This window comes from Eurosta solidaginis, chromosome 2 (assembly GCF_040869045.1).
Source record: "Eurosta solidaginis isolate ZX-2024a chromosome 2, ASM4086904v1, whole genome shotgun sequence".
NCBI classification, from domain to species: domain Eukaryota; kingdom Metazoa; phylum Arthropoda; class Insecta; order Diptera; family Tephritidae; genus Eurosta; species Eurosta solidaginis.
This window is the reverse complement of record NC_090320.1, coordinates 188909079-188930668: the sequence shown is the minus strand read 5'-3', so window position 1 is coordinate 188930668 and position 21590 is coordinate 188909079. Positions and strand designations below refer to the sequence as shown.

At 36.0% G+C, this 21590-nt stretch overlaps 1 protein-coding gene across 3 annotated transcripts in view; it reads left to right on the top strand.

Annotated features, from left to right (window-relative positions):
- Positions 1-428: 428 nt before the first annotated feature.
- VhaSFD (V-type proton ATPase subunit VhaSFD) overlaps positions 429-21590 on the top strand; it is an 88359-nt gene continuing 67197 nt past the window's right edge. The window contains exons 1-3 of one of the 3 annotated variants that reach the window (XM_067766609.1): positions 429-549; positions 607-677; positions 753-1231. In XM_067766609.1, coding sequence (XP_067622710.1) covers positions 632-677; positions 753-1231 — 525 coding nt within the window. In that variant the 5' untranslated portion in view covers positions 429-549; positions 607-631. The remainder of the gene's footprint in view (positions 550-606; positions 678-752; positions 1232-21590) is intronic. The other 2 variants (XM_067766611.1, XM_067766610.1) reach the window with 2 other exon arrangements.

Below are 21590 nucleotides of genomic sequence, written 5' to 3'. Positions count from 1 at the left end.
TTGTCAATAAAAACTAAAATAGAAATAAATAACAGATAATAAAAGTTAAAATCATTCTTTTGGACATTTTTGAACATAATTAATATTATTTTCTAAATTTTTCGCTACTGTTTCCTGTAATTTTCATTGGTGGCTGCCGCTTTTAAAGTAATAAAAAGCCAATGCTACGGTTGTCATCAAGCTGTGATTTATTGTGGTTGTGGGCATTAGAAGCGGTGTTGAATGTGATCAGCCCTTTTACCTGAGCCGTCAAAAAAGTGACGGCTGTATTAGCTACATACCTTTTTATGCAACCCCACTAAATTGCTTAGTTCTGCGCAACTACGCCACAGTTGACTGCTTGAGCGAATGAAAGAAAGAGAGAAAAAACAAGAGCTAAAGGAAAATGACGTATGAATTGCTCATAAGAAACATCTGACCTTTTATTTACATGCGCAATCTTCTGTAATGATTTGTGATGCAACCCCATTTTTCTGGGTCTTGTGACTTAAGACAAAATTTTGTCAGCTGAATACTTTATTCCTGGGTAAAAGAAAAAGTGAAAAACTGGTAAGAAAATTTAAAAAAATCAATCGATTTTTAATATACATAATTCAATTTGTAAAGTATTTTAGAAACATCAATCAGCAAAATGGCAGACGTAAAAGATTTAATAAATTTGCCAGATGACAATATTGGTAAGTTTAAATCGTTAATGGAAATGAATTTTATGCAAAAGCTGGTCACAAATATAATAAGAATCACATTTTTAGATATGATTGCTGCCACTTCGGTCTTGCAACAGCAAGCTGCTGACATACGTACAAAGACCATTAATTGGGCTTCCTATATGCAATCACAGATGATATCACAAGAAGACTACAATGCTATTAGTGCTTTAGACACAGCTAAAGCAGCCTATCTTCAAAAGAACTCCGCTCAGGCAGTGAAAACTTTGTTAAACCTCCTTGCCCATGTCTCCAAAGATCAAACAATACAGTATATACTTGTAATGATTGATGACTTACTGCAAGAAGAACGTTCACGTGTCGACTATTTCCATGAATATGCTAAACACCACAAGGAGTGTGTCTGGGGACCTTTTCTTAACTTGCTAAACCGCCAGGATGGTTTTATCGTTAATATGTCATCCCGCATCTTAGCCAAATTGGCTTGTTGGGGTCACGAACTCATGCCTAAGTCGGATTTAAACTTTTATTTGCAATTTTTGAAGGACCAGCTGACTGTGAATGTAAGTATAAAACGCACGTTTACATATCTTCCTATGTTGGGATTATCGTCCCGTATTGATAGCTCTTGAGCACTTACTGTAGTTGTGAATGTATATGAATTTGATAATTTGCATTTCTCATATTTATTTCATCGATAATTCAAATCATTGGTCTTGGAAAGCATGTTTTTGTTAAAAATTTTGCATGCAAATTCGTATAAATCTGCTATCCCAAAAATAATACATCCTCCCTATTTATGGAAGTCGTAAGTTAATTTATTCAGTCTACAGACTAGGTACTACCTTATGTAAAGAGTAAATCAATCGAAGACTTGAATGTTTTTGTGGACACGGAAAAATAAGTATTTACTCTTGTTGATAGGTTATTTAATTCAGTGGGAGCGCGAAAGATTTGGCTTAAATTATAGTAATTGGCCCTACTAGCACACAAATAAAAAGGTACGATAGCGCTGAAGTTTATTTGCGGCACATTAAACGATATCTTACCCAGAAAAGTTGGACCGTCCTGCGAACCAACGACTAGGTCCTAGACAACCATAACCAAATGCACCGTTCTCCTCGTTTCCAGTGATTGCAGATGGGTAAATTTGCAACGAAAGGAATGAGATGGCAACGGATTTATTAAAACTCTATATATTAAACACGCACAGGAAAAATCACATGCAAGGTGATGTTGTTGTAGCGATAAGGTTGCTCCCCGAAGACTTTGGGGAGTGTTATCGATGTGATGGTCCTTTGCCGGATACAGATCCGACACGCTCCAGTAACAGCACCATTAAGGTGCTAGCCCGACCATCTCGGGAACGATTTATATGGCCACATTAAACCTTCAGGCCATCCCTCCCTCCCCACCCCCAAGTTCCATGAGGAGCATGGGGTCGCCAGAGCCTCGTCTGTTAGTAAAAAAGGATTCGCCGAGGATAAGCGATGTTGACAATTGGGTTTGGAGAAGCTATTTATTGCGCTGTCAACCTGAAGAGTTGCGCTACACAGCCCCTTGAATCTGCTATTTTAGTCGCCTCTTACGACAGGCATACCTACAGCTGGTATATTCTGATCCCCTAATCCGCTGGGGTCTCTGCAAGGTCATCTTCTGTAGATATATATAATCAGCTTTACTAAACCTTTTGCAACTGCATCTCTGATAAAATGGTGCTTTATATCAATATGTTTGGCTTTTCTTGATTAAAATGTATTCGTCATTACAATAAAGCCTCTATTGTCTTCAAATATTTCAACTGGTTGATTATTGACTTGTTGCAAATCATTCAGCAAACCATGTAACCAAATAGCCTATGTTACAGCCGAACTTAAGGCAACATCCTCTGATTCGCTTGAGGAGAGAGCAACAGTTACTTGTTTTTTGCTTGACCATGAAACAGTACACCCATATACTTAAAATATATATCCGCTAACTATCTGCGTCCGCAAATCCAATAAGAGGTTTATCTGAAGTTTTCTTAATTACCGATTTTGTGTCCTTTACTTCCTTTAAGATGTCTTAAAATCCTTTTAGGACATTACCAATGTCCTTCCGTTGGGTTTTGTCATGTATCCAACAGAAGAACAGACATTAGGTCTTGCGCCCATCATTATATACGTAAGGCTTCCCAACATTTCTTTATAAGGTTTATTGAGATTATCTGGCTCATTGTTTTGTAATAGCTGAAATCCTTTTTCCATTGGACTTTGTCAATACTTGCGCTTTCTGATAACTCAATATGATCGCTGAAATTTTCAATCTTTATGCCAAGGAAAAATTTCAGTTCTCCACAATCAGACATTTCAAATTTCTCGCTTAATGTTCTTTTTAATCATGAGGAAATCTCTTTTTCAGCAATAAGTAGATCATCAACATACATAATAATTATTAGGTAACAATCACTAGAAAATTTGTGTATAGGCAATAATCATGATTTGACCTTGTACAGCCAAGCTGCAGCAAGTATTTGTTATACTTCTGATTCCGACATCTTGGAGCTTGCTTTAACCCATAAAGAGATTTTCTGAGTTTGCACGCCTTACCTGACTCTGCCTCAACCCCTTCTGGCATTGCCATATACAAATCTTCATTCAAATCACCATGTAAAAAAGCAGTTTTTACATCTAGTTGGTGAAACAATAATTTTTCTTTGACACCAACTGCCACTACAACCCGTATCGTAGCGCAACTTTGATATCATCCTCATTTATTGCATTTTCAAATGAATCGTTGGCTTCTGCTTTTTCATGATCAGATTCAACCTGGCTTTCATCACATATTAAATTTTCAGAAATTGTAGTTGCATTACTTAAAACTCCATCTTCTATGAGGACGTCATTATCTTCATCCCCTTCCCGCTGATGGCTGCGTCTGATATACAATTGTTTCTTTTGTGTCTCCTTAGATATTTCTTTTTCAAACAGGAAAAAATTCTCGTCAAACTTTACGTCACGAGCAGTGAAAATTTTCTGCGCATTTATGTCCCAAAGTCGGTATCAATTTGGAGCATACCCAACCAAAAATTGTTTACGGCTTTTAAAATCTAATTTATGTCGTTTTTGACTAAACCAAAAATTCGCAATTTACTAACATCCGGCTTAGTACCATACCACATCTCCGAAGTCGTTATTGACTTATCCAATGATTTTGTATATTGTGTATTTGTATACACAGCCTCACACCACAGCCGTTTCGGCATATTGGCTTCAAACAATAACGATCTAACTTCTTCAACTAATGTTCTGTTGAAAGGTTCCGCAACACCATTTTGTTGAGGACTATACGTAACCAAGCCTCTTGTTTTTTTCGAACAATACTCCCGTCCTTGATCAACAATTAATTTCGAAATTGAAGCGTCGAATTTTGCTGATACTATTGCTTCGTACTCCTTCATTGACTTAAAAACGTCCGACTTTAATTGCATATACAAAAGTAAAATGTGTGTAATAATCAATGAACTTTAAGAAATATCTTGACCGATTCCATGCAACTGGATCGATTGGTCCACAAACATCTGAATGAATTCTCTCAAGTTTCCTCTTACTTCGTTCCTGATGTCCGTTAAATGGATCACGACTATGCTTTGCTTCTACACACACATCACAAAATTTGAGTTTCTCTGCTTTTAAGTGCAATCCCAATACCAGTTCTTTATTTACTATTTCATCAAATGCTCGCTGTCCAATGTGTCCAAAACGCTTGTGCCATAACTCAACTTTGTCTACGTTACACATAAATGCAAAGGCAAATTCCATATGTACTTCCATTTCATATAGTCCATCTCGTAAATACGCAGTTGCTATCAGTTCTCCATCTTTTATAATATTTGCTTTATTCTTGCAGAATATTACCTCCACAACGGCATTCATTAGTTTCCTCACTGATAGCAAATTGTTGCGCAACTCCGGGACATACAACACATCATTCATAAACAGTTTTACTTCTTTGTTACTTACTCCACTTATTTTTCCTGAATACTTTGCAATCAAGCACTGTCTTTAACAACATTTATGAATATTAAATTGTTCATTTTCAAAATATCTTGAAAATACCATTTCTCTTTCACCAAATGGTCACTTGCACCCGAATCCAATTTAAATTTATTTTTCCGATTGTCCTTTTCTTGGGTATCATTTCCCCCGTCCGCAACAAAGCAAATACCTTCAGTCCTATTTTTTTCGGAAGCACTCCTAGCTTCGATTGATTGCTTGGAATCTTTAGCTCTATGTGCAAATTTACCACATTTAAAACATTTGCCTTGGAATTTAACTTTTTTTTTGAAAATTTTCTTAGTAGAGAACGCTGTGTTCTGAATGTCATTACTTGACGATCCGGCATTTTTATTTCTTCAGCCAATATCCTTTCTTTAACAAAATTTAGATTCAATTTATCTTCGTTAAAGTTTTGTAATGCGGTTACCAGCGGATCATATTTTTCAGGTAATGTCAAGAAAAATTGAGCTAATAATTCATCTTCACTTACTACAGCGCCCGCGGTCTTCAACTGCCTGACAAGGTTTTCAAACAATAATGTGATTGCTACAGACTCGTCTTCTTTCATGCGAAGCGTTGCTAGCTGCTTTCGCACCAAAAGTTGGATTACAATCGATTTTTTAGCAAACACCATATTCAAATTTTCCCACATTTGTTTTGCTGTATTTTTGTCCGGGATATGGCCTAAGCAATCGTTATGCACAAATTCTACCAAGCGATCCTTAGCTCTCCTGTCTTTTTCCAAAAAATTCTGCCCTTTCGGTTGCATCTTTTGGAGGATTGTTTGTTAAAACTTCGGCTTAGTTTAGCGCTTCTAAATGCATGACCACTCTAAACTGCCAATTATCGAAGCCGATGACCACGAACTGCGAAATACCATTGTCTTTCAAGTCGCCCATAACCTATTAAAGTTCTAGGTATTTCGTAGTAAACGCAGTTAAAATTTATTACATAAAAAATATATTAAACACGCACAGGAAAAATCACGTAATGAAATGATATGACAATATATTTTCTCTAGTCAAAAATCAAAAAACAAAGATTGCTATAATTTCAACAGGATTATCAAAATGTATGGAGCATAAAGCAGAACGGACGAACTTTCTTCGCATTCTTTCTATTCTGGCCGTGTGTCGCTGTAAATGGGGTTACAAACATTGAAAGCATATAGTAGTTTAGATCGCACCAAAGATACATATAGAGCTTTCATGATATACGGATCCTTAAAGTCTGCGAAGGAAGGCATGGTTTCTGTAGGCCATTGGGGACACACTCCTCAAACAGGCGCCCTACCTTTATGCCAGGAATTGCCCGGTAAATCCAGTACTCAAAGAACAATACCCAAAACTTGCGAAAGAGGAACGCACACTCTCCAGGGAAACGCGAGTCACTCTAGCTCAACTTCGATTTGAATACTGTACTCTTACCTATCCAGAATCAACCCCGACATACAAAATGTAAGCCCTGTTTGCAATGTGTCCCCACATGACACCAACCATCTCTTTAATTGTAATGTGGAACCAGCGCCTCTAACACCCCTCTCATTATGGTCCACCCCTGTTGAAACAGCAAGTTTCCTTGGACTTCCGTTAGAGGATATTGATGACAATTTGTGATTGGTTGCACCTATTGGATGGTGCGAAGCACTGCTACAACAAAAACAACAACAACGCCTAGAACAACATATTCGGTAACTGACGCCAACAGGCCGCCTGAAATAGCATACGATGAAGAATAGGAACTAGTGGATTTCGAGAAAGACATAATTAAAGCTTTTAACATTTAGGAAAAGATTATTGGTGCGACTCCAATAAACCAGATTATTAAGATCATTTTGCAGAAGGCAGGAATCTGATGGGGCACAAATTCGATGGAAGAGCTTGAGATCGTCAGCATTTAGCAGAAAACTGGAGTTTTTGAAGCAGGAGGAGACCAAGAATGCTGACCAGATGTTGCGACAAATGGGCGGGATTTAAGATTTACGATTTTGACACAGAAGAGTCTACTCTTCTGGTAGCGTAAAAACACAGTGTAACCCAAAGCACTCAGTTTGTGTAAGGGGATCTGGTGAGAGACTTTGTTGAAGGCCTTCGAAAAGTCCGTGCATATAGCATTAATTTGAGATCCATCTTTGAATGTGGAGATACAAAAAAAAAATGCCAGGCTAGTAACAGTAGAGTGTCCGGCAACAAAACCATGGGTTCAACAATGGTCATTGACTATAAAAGATAGTTTCAGTTTTATGATTTTTTTTAAAAGTTTCGAACAAACAGTGAGTTTCGCAAAAGGCCAATAGATTGAAACAGACCTGTTAAATAGTGATTACTAATGAATGATTAGGCGTTCCATTGATTATTTTCTTCAAACGCCATTTAATGATTACTTGCCTTTACTGATCAATGATTACCTTTCAATTGATTAAAAAAATTATCAAAAAAAATCATGAATTTTTACAATTATTGAAAAATCAAAAATAATCAAAAGTCATCAAAAAAAACAAAATAAATTAAAAATAATCAAAAGTAATTGATGAATTGAATCAAAAGTAATTCATTATTTTTTATTTTTATTTTTTGATTATTTCACCCCACACACATTTGTATATATTCATTAATTTACTTTGAGATGGCATTCAAAACTAAAGTTTTATATAACTTTAAATAATGCCTTACTTTTCTTTCATTCAATTTCAATGTATTAATTTATGTGGCAATTTTATTTATGTAAACATGTAAAAATTATTGTTTGATTTGAAAGAAAATAAATAAATTCAATCTAAAAATCTAATCTAATCTATTTTTCCACTTTGCTGAAAGAAAAATTTTCATTTGTTGCATGCACGGGATAATTTCTACATACAAGTACATTTTAGGATGCAATAGTAAATCGTAAGCCCTTTGCGAGGCGTGTATATATTCGCAACACATAGGAGGGAAGTATATACACATGCGCATTATTACATTCATTATATAAAATAATAATGGTTTCATCCTTAAGTCAAGCCAATTTTGTTTTGTATCCAAAATTAATATATCCGCTATTTTGGATTAAGTTATGCACTGATTGTTTTGTAATCAAAGTTTATCATGTTGTTCGCTTTATTTTAGTAATATTGGTTTCATATCATCGCCAATATGTGATTGTTCTTCGTCCCATTTAGGGAGCTTTATCATAAATAAGCATTTTTTTGTTAGTATCTTTTGAACGACTCAAAATTTTTGTTTTCCGCCTTCGGATTATTAATATTGAGGTCAGGCCAAGTCTTTTAGGACACGTATTAGCAGTCGACCCCAGTTATAGACTTTTACAATATATATATATATATATATATATATATATATATATATATAAATAAATTTGGCCTACCTGCATACATTTTAAAAGGATTTTCCGTCTAACTCTGCCCTCCCCCTCTTCACTTTTTCCTAATCCTTTCATTCACTCCTCCCTCCGTCGTTTTCGCTTCATCTATCTCTATCTTCGTCTCATTCTATCTCTCTCTCAGTCTATCTCTTTTGTTCCAGTCCCAGTCCCACTCCGAGTCTCAGTCTCAGTCCTAGTCCTAACCCCAGTCCCAGTCCGCCTCTGGTCGGAAAAAAGGATCGTAAACACCAATATAGGCAAATTTATATACCAAATTTCAGGCAAATCAAATAGAACGTATGTAAATATGTATGTGGGTATTATTAATTCATGTCTCTATTTCGGCTTCGCATGCATATTTATCAGTTTTGCCAGGTTGATGCGGATAAATCGTATATCACAATGAAAATTACTTTAGAGCTCTCAGCAACAGCTTTCATTTGATATCCATATTACCCACACATTCTAGGGGTATCGGGGTCTACGTTTTGGCCTATATCTCGACACCCTAGTCACCCAGCGGTATAATATATTACTCTGTACTAAAGTACTCATCAACAGCTTTCATTTCATATCCATATTGTATAAACACTGTCTAGGCATTCACGGGCCCACGTTTTGGTCTATATCTCGAGACCCTGGTCACCCAGGGGTATGAATATTACCCTCTACTAAAGCACTCATCAACAGCTTTCATTTGTTATCCATATTCTATAAACACATTCTAGGGGTACCCTGGTCCACGTTTGAACAAAATCGACTGACGCATCTCTTCAAACACCGGCGACCAACTAAACACATTTGAGCCTTTCCTTTTATATATATAGATTTTTATTTTTCACACTTCACTATAATATTAAAATGAAATGCAGATATTCATTGCTTTTGAAGTTCGGCTTAAAAATTGCCCATGGAACAATTAAAGACCATTCTGAATTTAAAAAAAATTTCTGAGAAATCTGGGATATAACAACCTTTGGTTAGACAACTGATCATGATGATGAATGACAACTTAGAGGATCGCTCCAGTTGGAAGTGAAGCTATCAACCTAAGTAGTATTACTCATATATATTGTTTGAGCATATTGTTTTGTCGTAAAACAATACGCACTCCCCCGAAAGGTATTCGTCGGATACATCTATAGACACGATAATTTATAGGTAGGTATGTATGTACCCATATGCCTAGATAAGCGCTCATGATATACCGTTACATACACCAATGTACTTGTATGTACAAAATAATCAGTGCATAGCCATAACGTAATCCAAAATAGTGGTTATATTTATTTTGGATATAACAAAATTGGCTAGACTTAACGGAAACCATAAAGGATCATTGCTAAATGAAAGCTTTTGGACGCCTATGAATCCAAAATTTTTTTTACATATTATGCGCGTGTGTGTATACTTACCGGAGAATATGTTTAGATCAACGCTCATATACCATTCGCCTATATGTTGCATGTATACATTCGCCTCGATAAGCGCTTACGATTTACTATTGCATCCTAAAATGTACTTGTATGTAGAAATTATCCCGTGCATGCAACAAACGAGAATTTTTCTTTCAACAAAGCGGAAAAAAAATCAAAAAAAATCAAAAAAATTAAAAAAAAATTTTTTGATTACTTTTGATTATTATACTGAGTTGAGCAGAGCTCACAGAGTATATTAAGTTTGATTGGATAACGGTTGGTTGTACATATATAAAGAAATCGAGATAGATATAGACTTCCATATATCAAAATAATCAGGATCGAAAAAAAATTTGATTGAGCCATGTCCGTCCGTCCGTCCGTTAACACGATAACTTGAGTAAATTTTGAGGTATTTTGATAAAATTTTGTATGTAGGTTCCTGAGCACTCATCTCAGATCGCTATTTAAAATGAACGATATCGGACTATAACCACGTCCACTTTTTCGATATCGAAAATTTCGAAAAACCGAAAAAGTGCGATAATTCATTACAAAAGACAGATAAAGCGACGAAACTTGGTAGATGGGTTGAACTTATGACGCAGAATAGAAAATTAGTAAAATTTTGGACAATGGGCGTGGCACCGCCCACTTTTAAAAGAAGGTAATTTAAAACTTTTGCAAGCTGTAATTTGGCAGTCGTTGAAGATATCATGATGAAATTTGGCAGGAACGTTACTCCTATTACTATATGTATGCTTAATAAAAATTAGCGAAATCGGAGAAGGACCACGCCCACTTTAAAAAAAAATTTTTTTTAAAGTAAAATTGTAACAAAAAATTTAATATCTTTACAGTATATAAGTAAATTATGTCAACATTCAACTCCAGTAATGATATGGTGCAACAAAATACAAAAATAAAAGAAAATTTCAAAATGGGCGTGGCTCCGCCCTTTTTCATTTAATTTGTCTAGGATACTTTTAACGCCATAAGTCGAACAAAAATTAACCAATCCTTTTGAAATTTAGTGGGGGCATAGATTTTATGACGTTAACTGTTTTCTGTGAAAATGGACGAAATCGGTTGATGCCACGCCCAGTTTTTATACACAGTCGGTCGTCTGTCCTTCCGCATGGCCGTTAACACGATAACTTGAGCAAAAATCGACATATCTTTAATGAACTTAGTTCACGTGCTTACTTGAACTCACTTTATCTTGGTATGAAAAATGAACGAAATCCGACTATGACCACGCCCACTTTTTCGATATCGAAAATTACGAAAAATGTAAAAAAATGCCATAATTCTATACCAAATACGAAAAAAGGGATGAAACATGGTAAGGTAATTGGATTGTTTTATTGACACGAAATATAACTTTAGAAAAAACTTTATAAAATGGTTGTAACACCTACCATATTAAGTAGAAGAAAATGAAAAAGTTCTGCAGGGCGAAATAAAAAACCCTTAAAATCTTGGCAGATATTACATATATAAATAAATTAGCGGTATTCAACAGATGATGTTCTGGGTCACCCTGGTCCACATTTTGGTCGAAATCTGGAAAACGCCTTCACATATACAACTACCACCACTCCCTTTTAAAACTCTCATTAATACCTTTAATTTGATACCCATATCGTACAAACTCATTCTAGAGTCACCCCTGGTCCACCTTTATGGCGATATCTCGAAAAGGCGTCCACCTATAGAACTAAGCCCCACGCCCATTTAAAATACTCATTAACACCTTTCATTTGATACCCATATCGTACAAACATATTCTAAAGTCACCCCTGGTCCACCTTTATGGCGATATCTCGAAAAGGCGAACACCTATAGAACGAAGGCCCACTCCCTTTTAAAAATACTCATTAGCACCTTTCATTTGATACCCATATCGTACAAACAAAGTCTAGCGTCACCCCTGGTCCACCTTTATTGCGATACCTCGAAAAGGCGTCCACCTATAGAACTAAGGCCCACTCCCTTTTAAAATACTCATTAACTCCTTTATTTTGATACCCATATTGTACAAACAAATTCTAGGGTCACCCCTGGTCCACCTTTATGGCGATATCTCGAAACGGCGTCCACCTATGGAACTAATGATTACTCCCTTTTAGAATACTCATTAAACCTTTCATTTGATACCCATATCGTACAAACGCATTCTAGAGTCACCCCTGGTCCACCTTTTTGGCGATATCTCGAAAAGGCGACCACCTATACAACAACCACCACTCCCTTTTAAAACCATCATTAATACCTTTAATTTGATACCCATATCGTGCAAACACATTATAGAGTCCCCCTGGTCCACCTTTATGGCGATATTTCGAAACGGCATCCACCTATAGTACTAAGGCCCACTCCCTTTTAAAATACTCATTAACACCATTCGTTTGATGCCCATATTGTACAAACAAATTCTAGGGTCACCCCTGGTCCACCTTTGTGGCAATATCTCGAAACGGCGTCCACCTATGGAACTAAGGATTACTCCCTTTTAAAATACTCATTAACACCTTTCATTTGATACCAATATCGTACAAACGCATTCTAGAGTCAACCCTGATCCACCTTTATGGCTATATCCCTAAATGGCGTCCACCTATAGAACTATGACCCACTCCCTCATAAAATACTTATTAGTGCCTTTCAGGCAGGGTTTCCCTCGGTTCATTTTCCTACTTGGTTATTTTCCCTTATGTTGTCACCATAGCTCTCAACTGAGTATGCAATGTTCGGTTACACCCGAACTTAACCTTCCTTACTTGTTTTTGATTTTTTTTTTGATTTTTTTCAATAATCGGAAAAAATCACGATTTTTTTTGATTTTTTTCTAATGGTAATCAATTAGTAATTGCTTTTTTCGGAAAAGAATTGAAATAATCATTGACCATTAAAATAGGCATCTAATTAATTTATTACTAATGCTAATTCAAATTTAACAGGTCTGAAAACATCATTTTCAATGATTTTTGTTTTTTTGAAAATCGGAGTTATCGAAGTATAATGAGAGGGTACTCTGAGACACTTCAAATATTAAATTTTCGTCAACAAACACAAGATCAAGAATCCTAGAAAAAGCGTTAAATAAATTATAGATTTGGATAAGATCACAACTTAAAATACTATCAATGATATTAATTTCAGATGAGCGCGTATTGTTTGTAGGAGTTAAAATGCCATTTTTCTGTAGGTTCAGCCATGTGATATCCGGCATAGTATTATCTCTAAGAATACAAAAGTTAGCACCGTCATTAGTTTCGCAAAGGTTAACAATGTTTTCGATGTGAACACTAAATAGACTGTCACAACTGTTTGGCGGAATGTATGAACAGCAGATAAACGTAAAGCATGACGAGCCAAAGATTCGCACACACAACTGATCGATTAGAGAATCGCGAGGCAGTATTTCAAAGATTGAGGCACGTAGGCATATATTTACCGTCAATCAAAACGCCCCCACCTTTCCTCTGATCGATTTTGATATAATCTCTGTCTTTACGATACGTTACATGCAGCATTGGATCAAACAAATTTTTCATCGCAAAAATCCTCCCTGAGGCAAGTTTCGACGAGAACGTAAACATCGTAGTCTATCCGAGATGAGGATAATAGAACGTATGTCGACTTAAGACGCATGCCGCCTATGTATTTGGATATAAAGTTTCAATGATGTACCCACACTGTCAACTGAGTGGCCAAACGTTAGGATTTAAAATACTGTCATAGAGAGCCGTAGTGACACCGAGCTTGAATTTTATGCTATCCAACGGAACACCATTTTTACGGCAAGAAAGACGTTTGCGGTCGATACCAGCATGCTTCGAGACAAAATCTATGACATTTCGCTTGGGGACAGTAGGCTTGAAAGAAATGTCAGCTCCCGTTTTTCTAGCTACGGCTTCGCGCTCAGTGCTCGCATTGCAGCCAGTGGTTTGACAACCAATATTAATATTATTCTCATAGTCAGAATCATTAACAGAATCTACAAAATTCGTAGCACTGCTTGCTCGTTACAGCAGAATTTACAACAGCGGCAATGGCTGTATGCATAATGCTATTAGAGCGTTCAGCAGCATTGGCTTTGACCTATGCCCCTATTACGGTTTACAACTCAAGTTAGTTGGATTGTAATTAAAACAACTCAACTTTAAGAAAACTCAACTCCTGTTTGGTACTACGAACTACAACTTATTTCAGTTGAAGTTGAATTGATGTTGCCAACCTAAAAAAGTGATGATTTGACAGAAAAATTAACAGCTGATCAATTTGTGGTGGAAATTTAATCATTTGAAAAAGTGATTTTTTTATTAATAGCAAAATGATGAGCTTCTAATGAATTTATTTTGCAGATTTGTAAGTAATTTTCGGTTAAGTAAGGAAATATTTTGCTCCTTACTAAACAAAATGAAGGACCATTTCCGTAAACGCGTTCAGGGGACGGTTTTTAAAACGGTAGCTATCAAAAATGCTGTGGAAATGAATTTAGTGTTGGACTGGACAACATCTACAGTTATTAACCCTACTTCGCCCCACGAGTCACCGGGGTGACTTTTTCATATTCTCCCCTCAAAAAAACACATTTTTCATACATTTTTTTAACTCATTTACAACTGTTTTACAACGTATTTGGCCGACGAGTCACCGGGGTGACTATTTAATTATTTATAAAAAAACATATTTTTAATAAATTTTGTTAACTCATTTTCCGTAACATCCTAACTTAATGAATAGACAACTGTAACGGGTTCAATACTTTTATTCTTTTTCTGGCAGTCACCGGGGTGGTTGCGTCGGCCAAAAATAGGTGTAAAAATCGTCGGCCGAACTAGGGTTAAAGTGGTTTTAGATATGACTGAGGAGCATATTTTTACGAAATGGATTAAATCCCAAATGACTGCAGAGGAGCAAAGTGCTTCAAAAATCGCAGTTTACTCTAAAACAGGATTCCCAGGAGTACTGGTTAGTATAGATGGGACTCACGTTCGCATAATTTCACCTATTTTGGCTGGATCCGAACTGTGGCTTTCCTCGTCCAACTGAGGGATTTCCCCCCCATAAGGTTAAACAGTTTTTCAGTGTAATCCTTCTTGAAACCTTGTTTTTTCTATAAATGTGTACAAAATTGCTGATAATAGTTTGTTTAAATTTAAAAAAGGTTTAATTATTCGCTTTCCATTTTTTTAATTTTGATGTCACTTCTAACGGAATTTATGTAATATGTGTTCCAAATATGAGCCTAATCTGACCGCAAATGCAATTTTTTAGAATATCTCGATCCTTGCACCACCTAGCGGAGATTTTTTCATAAGTCGCTTTCTATTCATGTATGTATTATGTGTTCCAAATATGAGTCAAATATGACTACAAATACGATTTTTTGAAATAGTTCGATCCATGCGCCACCTATCGGAGTTTTTATCTTATTATTGCATTGTCATCGGGTTCTGAACTATATTCCAAGTTTCAGGCTTGTAGCTTATCGGGAGGTTACTTAAATTTTAATTACAAAATTCGTTCACAAGGGCCTGTCAGGTCAAGCTAAATAAAACCGTTTAAAAACGTAGTCCAGAGACTAAGAAAGAAAGAGAACGGGGAATGGTCACGTAATAGTGAGGATTCCCTTGATGTGCTTTTCGATTCACATTTTCCACAGAACTCACACTTCGATCACGGAGCGGGTATTGTCGGGCTTGGTGACCGATACCAAGATCGAATGGGCAGTGAAGACGAACTCTTAAGTCTAAATCTCTCTCTTAAGTCTCTTAAGTCAAAATAAAGTCTAAATCGCCGGGCCTAGATGGTATATAGATGGCCATGCTACAAGCTTCAATTGTCATAAGTGGAAAGTGCCTTCCAACGATTAGCTCTTTGATGGATCGGGCGCTTCGGGATATTCATATCTGGGCATCTAATATCGGGTTGACAGCCAACGCAGAGAAGACGGATATGGTCTTGTTTACTAAGACGTACAAGGTTCTAAATTGGACCAGGCCTAAGTTGGGAGGGGTAACCCTACAGGAGAAACCTTGCACAAAGTATCTAGGAATCATTCTATACAGTAAGATGTGGAAGCTAAACGTGGAGGAGAGGGTGAAAAAGGCCTCACGGCACTTTATGCATGTAAAAGAATGCTGGGGTGTACGTGGGGTTTATCGCCCCCCTCTTTCTCATTGGGTATTTACGGCAATTGTAAACCCTATCCTATACTAGACAGTAAAGCTGGGAACACAGCACTGTGCTGTATTGTTGTGTTAAATGTGCGACACGCACACCTATCGACTAATTTATAACACAGTGGCACACTCGATGGCACAAAGCTGAATGTGCATTGCCACTCAAACTGGTAAATGCTCATAACACCATAACACACTCGACAGCACGTAGAATGAGACCCAGACTGTAAGTGCACATACATACATAGTACCAGAGAGGATAGATATAATAAGAGACGTCATTTCATACTTTTTGCGAAATTTATTTGTAATGTCCCATTTGGGGGTAATTTTAAATTGCTTCTACACATTTTCATCAGGTATTTTTGATTGTTTTAAAGGATCGTATTAATTAAACAATTCATCCTCTTTCCAACAATCATAATATATATTAATATAAACTTCTTAAAAATGTGTAGAAGGCAATTTTCTAATACCCGCCAATCAGATATTTAAAAAAAAAATTGAAATGACGTCTCCTATTCTATCTATCCTCTCTGATAGTACATTGTGCTTGTGTGTTGATTACATGCATAATCTTGCCTGTGTATTAAGGCCGCGGCACAGTGACATATTTCATATAGATGCGTTTAATACAAGCTTATGCATTCCAATAGCATCGCCACAATCATCCAAGATGTTGCGTTCGTAAATTTGAAGGAATTTCAGGCTTGGCAGTTTAAGTTTATAACGCCTTGCCCATTTACATACAAAATTTCGCGAAGCACTGTTGTAATCATTCTCGCTATACAACAAAAATACTTGATAACATATTTTGTGTCGTATTCGATTGTTATATTGCAGTTTTTAATTGCGAAAAGTGTTAGAAAATTTACCAACCAGGGGAAAAATAATTTCACTTACAAAGTGTGCCAACACCCTTCGCCAAAGCAAATGTCAAATTCTTCTTATGATATGCTTGCAACAAAATTTGGGAGTTGGCTACTTTTCAATATCAGATGGCGCGAGTGTCGCTCATTCTACCGTTCTCCATTAAAATGCGTGCAATCTACTCATAATGCATAAGCTTTTGTTAAACTCATCTATATGAAAACTGTTTCATTTTTCGCTCTTTTTGGATTTTCGGTAGAATGATATATTCTACATTACGCCAAAAGTGTCAAAATAGAATATTGTTAGAGGTGAGTAATACCACGTTTCCACAGAACTCAAACTCCGTGTTTGCCAACCTTTTTATGCTAAATATCTCTTGGCAGAAATTGAATTTTTCATTTTCGCTTTAGAATTATTGATATTGAGGTTAAAACGTGTATTTCGATACCTCTCTATATTTTTTGGCATGTTTTAGCCGCCGAATGAATTAGGCAAACAAGGAGTTTGGGTTTGGTGGAAACGTAGTGTAACAGCACTGTGCTCTGTTATTTTGCCTACACTCATATCGATTTTCGATAATCAGCTGTAACAAAATTGTGTCAACACAGTGTGTTAACACTGCAAAGTGTGCCAGTGCTACTGTGTTAATACTCAAACAATAGTGTCATTACCCACCTATGGAGTTCTTGTTTGGTGGAAAGCCACACAAAAAAACCTACCTCAAACAAGTAAAGGTGTCTAAGTTCGGGAGTAACCGAACATTATATACTCAGCGTGAGCTTCAATTGTACATTTCATTTCAGATAAATTATTTTTCTACATAACACGTGGCACCGCCCGTTTAAAAAAAATGTCTCCCCACTTCCTTTACAATAAAACTTGATAAGTGAAATATCATTGATTCAAAACTATTTCTTGCTAAGTTATAGCTTATTATTCCAGTCTACGACCCTTTCAAACTTGTTTATATCTAAGTTGCTGTGGTCTTTAACCGATCCCATCCATTTTTACTAGAAATATTTTCTGCTATAAGGAAAATATGTGTACACAATTTCATTACGATATGTTAATTTTTCTTCGAGTTATGGCTCCCGAAACATATAAAATTGCTTAGTCATAACAGGGGCGGTGCCACACCCATATAAAAAAAATTTAGTGTTTTCCAATTTAATGTTATAATTCAATTTAGAAAGTAAAATTCTATTGATACAAACCTCTTTTTCGCTAAGACATAGCTTATTATTTTCGTCTACGACCCTTTTAAAAATCTTTTATATAAAAGTGGGCGTGGTCTTTAACCACTAGAAATATTTTCTGCTATAAGGAAAATATGTGTACACAATTTCATTACGATATGTTAATTTTTCTTCGAGTTATGGCTCCCGAAACATAGAAAATTGCTTAGTCATAAAAGGGGCGGTGCCACACCCATTTTCAAAAATTTTAGTGTTTTCCAATTTAATGTTATAATTCAATTTAGAAAGTAAAATTCTATTGATACAACGCTCTTTTTCGCTAAGATATAGCTTATTATTTTCGTCTACGACCCTTTTAAAAATCTTTTATATAAAAGTGGGTGTGATCCTAAGCCGATTTCGTTAATTTTTCTTCAAAGCATTCCTTATAGTAAAGGCAACATCTCCGCCAAATTTTGTTACGATAGGTTTAACGATTTTTGATTTATGATTAATAATATTTGTAAAATTGATTTTATCACAAGTGGGCTCAAGTTATCGTGTTAACGGACAGACGGACGGACGGACATGGATCAATCAAATTTTTTTCGATACTGATGATTTTGATGTATGGAAGTCTATATCTATCTCGATTCCTTTATACCTGTACAACCAACCGTTACCCAATCAAAGTTAATATACTCTGTGTGCAAAGCACTCTGAGTATAAAAATTAGAGGGGGTATGCAGACTATCAATGCTTAGCATTACGAGAGCCTTGAGAACTGAAAAATTTACACTTATTGCAAACTCATTTGCACACAAAATTTACACTTTAGATTTTCATGCGATTCTGTAAAGTATTGTGCACGTTCTTTTGCTGAATGAACGCTGAATGTAAAAGTCATATGTCAGAAAATGTTTATCAAACGCCATGAAAAAAAAAGTTATTCTACAACAGTGAGTATGAGTTTTAAATTTCACACTAGTGTACACTGGCTGTCAAGAAAACTCACGAAGTTTTTATCAGTGCGTTTTCCTGTTCACAGTTTGGTTTTACAGAATCTGAATTTCAAAGTTTACACAATTTCTTGTGTACCCTTTAAAACTCACAGATAGTGAAGAACATAGCGTTAACAATTGCAACGAGGCTCAGTGTCTCGGGGCAGCTTGAGGGCAGACCATACGGCATAGTAGGTTCCAAAGTAGTGGAAGGAGTAGGGTCTGCGGTATACTGTGCTGATACGGAAATAAACAGATCCTACAATCTGCCAAATCTCTGTACGTTTTCCAAGCGGAAGTATTAGCCGTAACCAAAGCAGCGAATAGGTTAAACTGCAGCCGTGTTAACTTTTATATTGACAGCCAAGCAGCAATTAAGGCAATAATCTCGCATAGCACAGCATCTAAAAGTGTGTTAGAGTGTAAACAATCCCTGGAAAGAATCGGAACGGGGAAAAGCATACATCTATATTAGGTCCCAGGGCATATGGGTATAGATGGGAATTGAAGTAGCTAAAAAAGGCGCATCCCTTGAAGCTAGCTCCGTTGACGTCCCAATTAGATTGGGCGGGATTAAGAGAAAGCGAGAGCTGCACATGATCGACCAAGCGGGAAAGACGTGGGTCCAAACGCCGGGCTGTAAAATGTCGAAGATAATCAGCCCAATTCTAAATATTCCCTCGGAATTTTGTTTTCGCGGATTTTTTTATTCCTGCAATTTTTTTCTCCTAGGGAGAACAATAATTGGGGAATAGCAATTTCGGATTTTCGAAGTCAACTGTTTTGTCAATTAAAATTTCGTTGAGCATTTCTTATTTTGTTTAAAAAAATGAAGTTTAATTATTGTTGCGAATTTGTTTGAAATTAAGAAATAAAGTATACTCAATGTACACTATTGCATTTCATATGGTATTCTCTGAAATGAGTAATGAATTGGTGCCACAGCAACATCAACAGAGGAGTATAAGAAGACGGCGGGATAACACAAATCCGTTGGAGCTGCCTGCTTGCATTCAGCAAAGCAATTTTCTGGCGGCTAAGTAGAGTTGCATTCGTCTTTCGTCATATGCCAAAATCTATTTAAGCCTGCTTTAAAAATCCTTGCGCAGTTTCGGGATGGCTGCATCAAATATACCAAGAACTCTTCCGTTGATTATAATATACTTTTCGACTTATAATAAACACAAATATGTACAAATAAGTGTTCTTTCTTAAAAATAAAATAATTAAAAAAATTGTTTAAGTTAAAATTATTATTTATTTATTGAAAACAATACTGACACGAAGTAATAATACTAAAAGCTAGAAAATAATTAGGTAGGTCCTATTGTAGTGTAAACAGCCAACAATTTAAGACCAAATATTTAAATCAGCTACCCTGTAACAAAAATAGTCTAAATGTTCATCAACACATAAAAAGCATTTTTCATTCTTGCTGACATAGCCATTCACACGATTTAATACAGGTGTGTGTACAACACACAACCAAACAAATTTGCATTCAAGCAAATTTGCGAACGTTGCATTTCCCACAGAAGTCACAACTCAACACAGGTGTGTAGGTACATATTTTTTATCAAGTTGTATGTAGGTATGTAAGTATGTATGCTTAAGGTAAATATGTATGTAAGTATGTAGGCTTAAATGTAAATATGTATGTAAGAATATGTTAAAATAATGTTGTATAAATAAGCTGACTACATTTGAATAAAAAAGCAATTAAGCATTGAGCTTTGATCACTCACAACGCAGTCTATTTTATTTCAAACCTTTTACACTATGTACTAGTCATCACACTCCTCATGAATCAATTAAATAAAAGCGTTGGACGCCTCAAATATCTATTGATAGCCATATATAAGGCCAACTGAACCTTAATAAGGTTATGTTACGCCTCACATTTTTAGAAATTTCACGTGCCCAACGCTTTTATTTAATTGTCTGATCAACGCCCTATATTGATGAGGAGTGTGATGACGAGTACCTAGGACCTACCTAATTATTTTCTAGCTTTTAGTATTATTATTACTTCATGTAAGTATTGTTTTCAATAAAACCGTTTAACTAAAAATATTTTTTAAATTATTTTATTTTCAAGTTTTTAGTCTTTATTTAATTGCCTATTCTTTCTCAATATATTTAGTTCATTTAGTGAGTCATTACTGCAAGGACTTTCCTGACAATTTGTAACAATCTAATTCCTCAATACATAATCCTTCCAAAGACTTTACTCGACTCTGCACTACGTATGCTTGTCCCTCCTTCAACTCCAAGATATTTTGATGTTATTTCTACCAGACTGTATGTAATATCTGTTCCAAATATGAGCCAAATGGGACATCGTAGGCCGCTTTCTATTCATGTATGTTTTATGTGTTCCAAATATGGACCAAATCGGACCACAAATACGCCTTTTTTGAATACCTCGATCTTTACGCCGCCTAGCGGCGATTTTTTTTCATAGGTCGCTTTCTATTCTCGTATGTATTATGTGTTCCAAATATGAGTCAAATCGGGCCACAAATACGATTTTTGTGAATATCTCGATCCTTGCACCACCTATCGGCGATTTTTCCCATAGGTCGTTTTCTATTCTTGTATGTATTATGTGTTCCAAATATGAACCAAATACGATTTTTGTGAATATCTCGATACTTGCGCCACCTAGCGGCATTTTTTTTGCATATGTCGTTTTCTATTCTCTTATTTATTATGTGTTCCAAATATGAGTCAAATCGGACCACAAATACGATTTTTGTGAATATATCGATCCTTGCGCCACCTAGCGGCATTTTTTTTGCATAGGTCGTTTTCTATTCTCTTATTTATTATGTGTTTCAAATATGAGCAAAATCGGACCA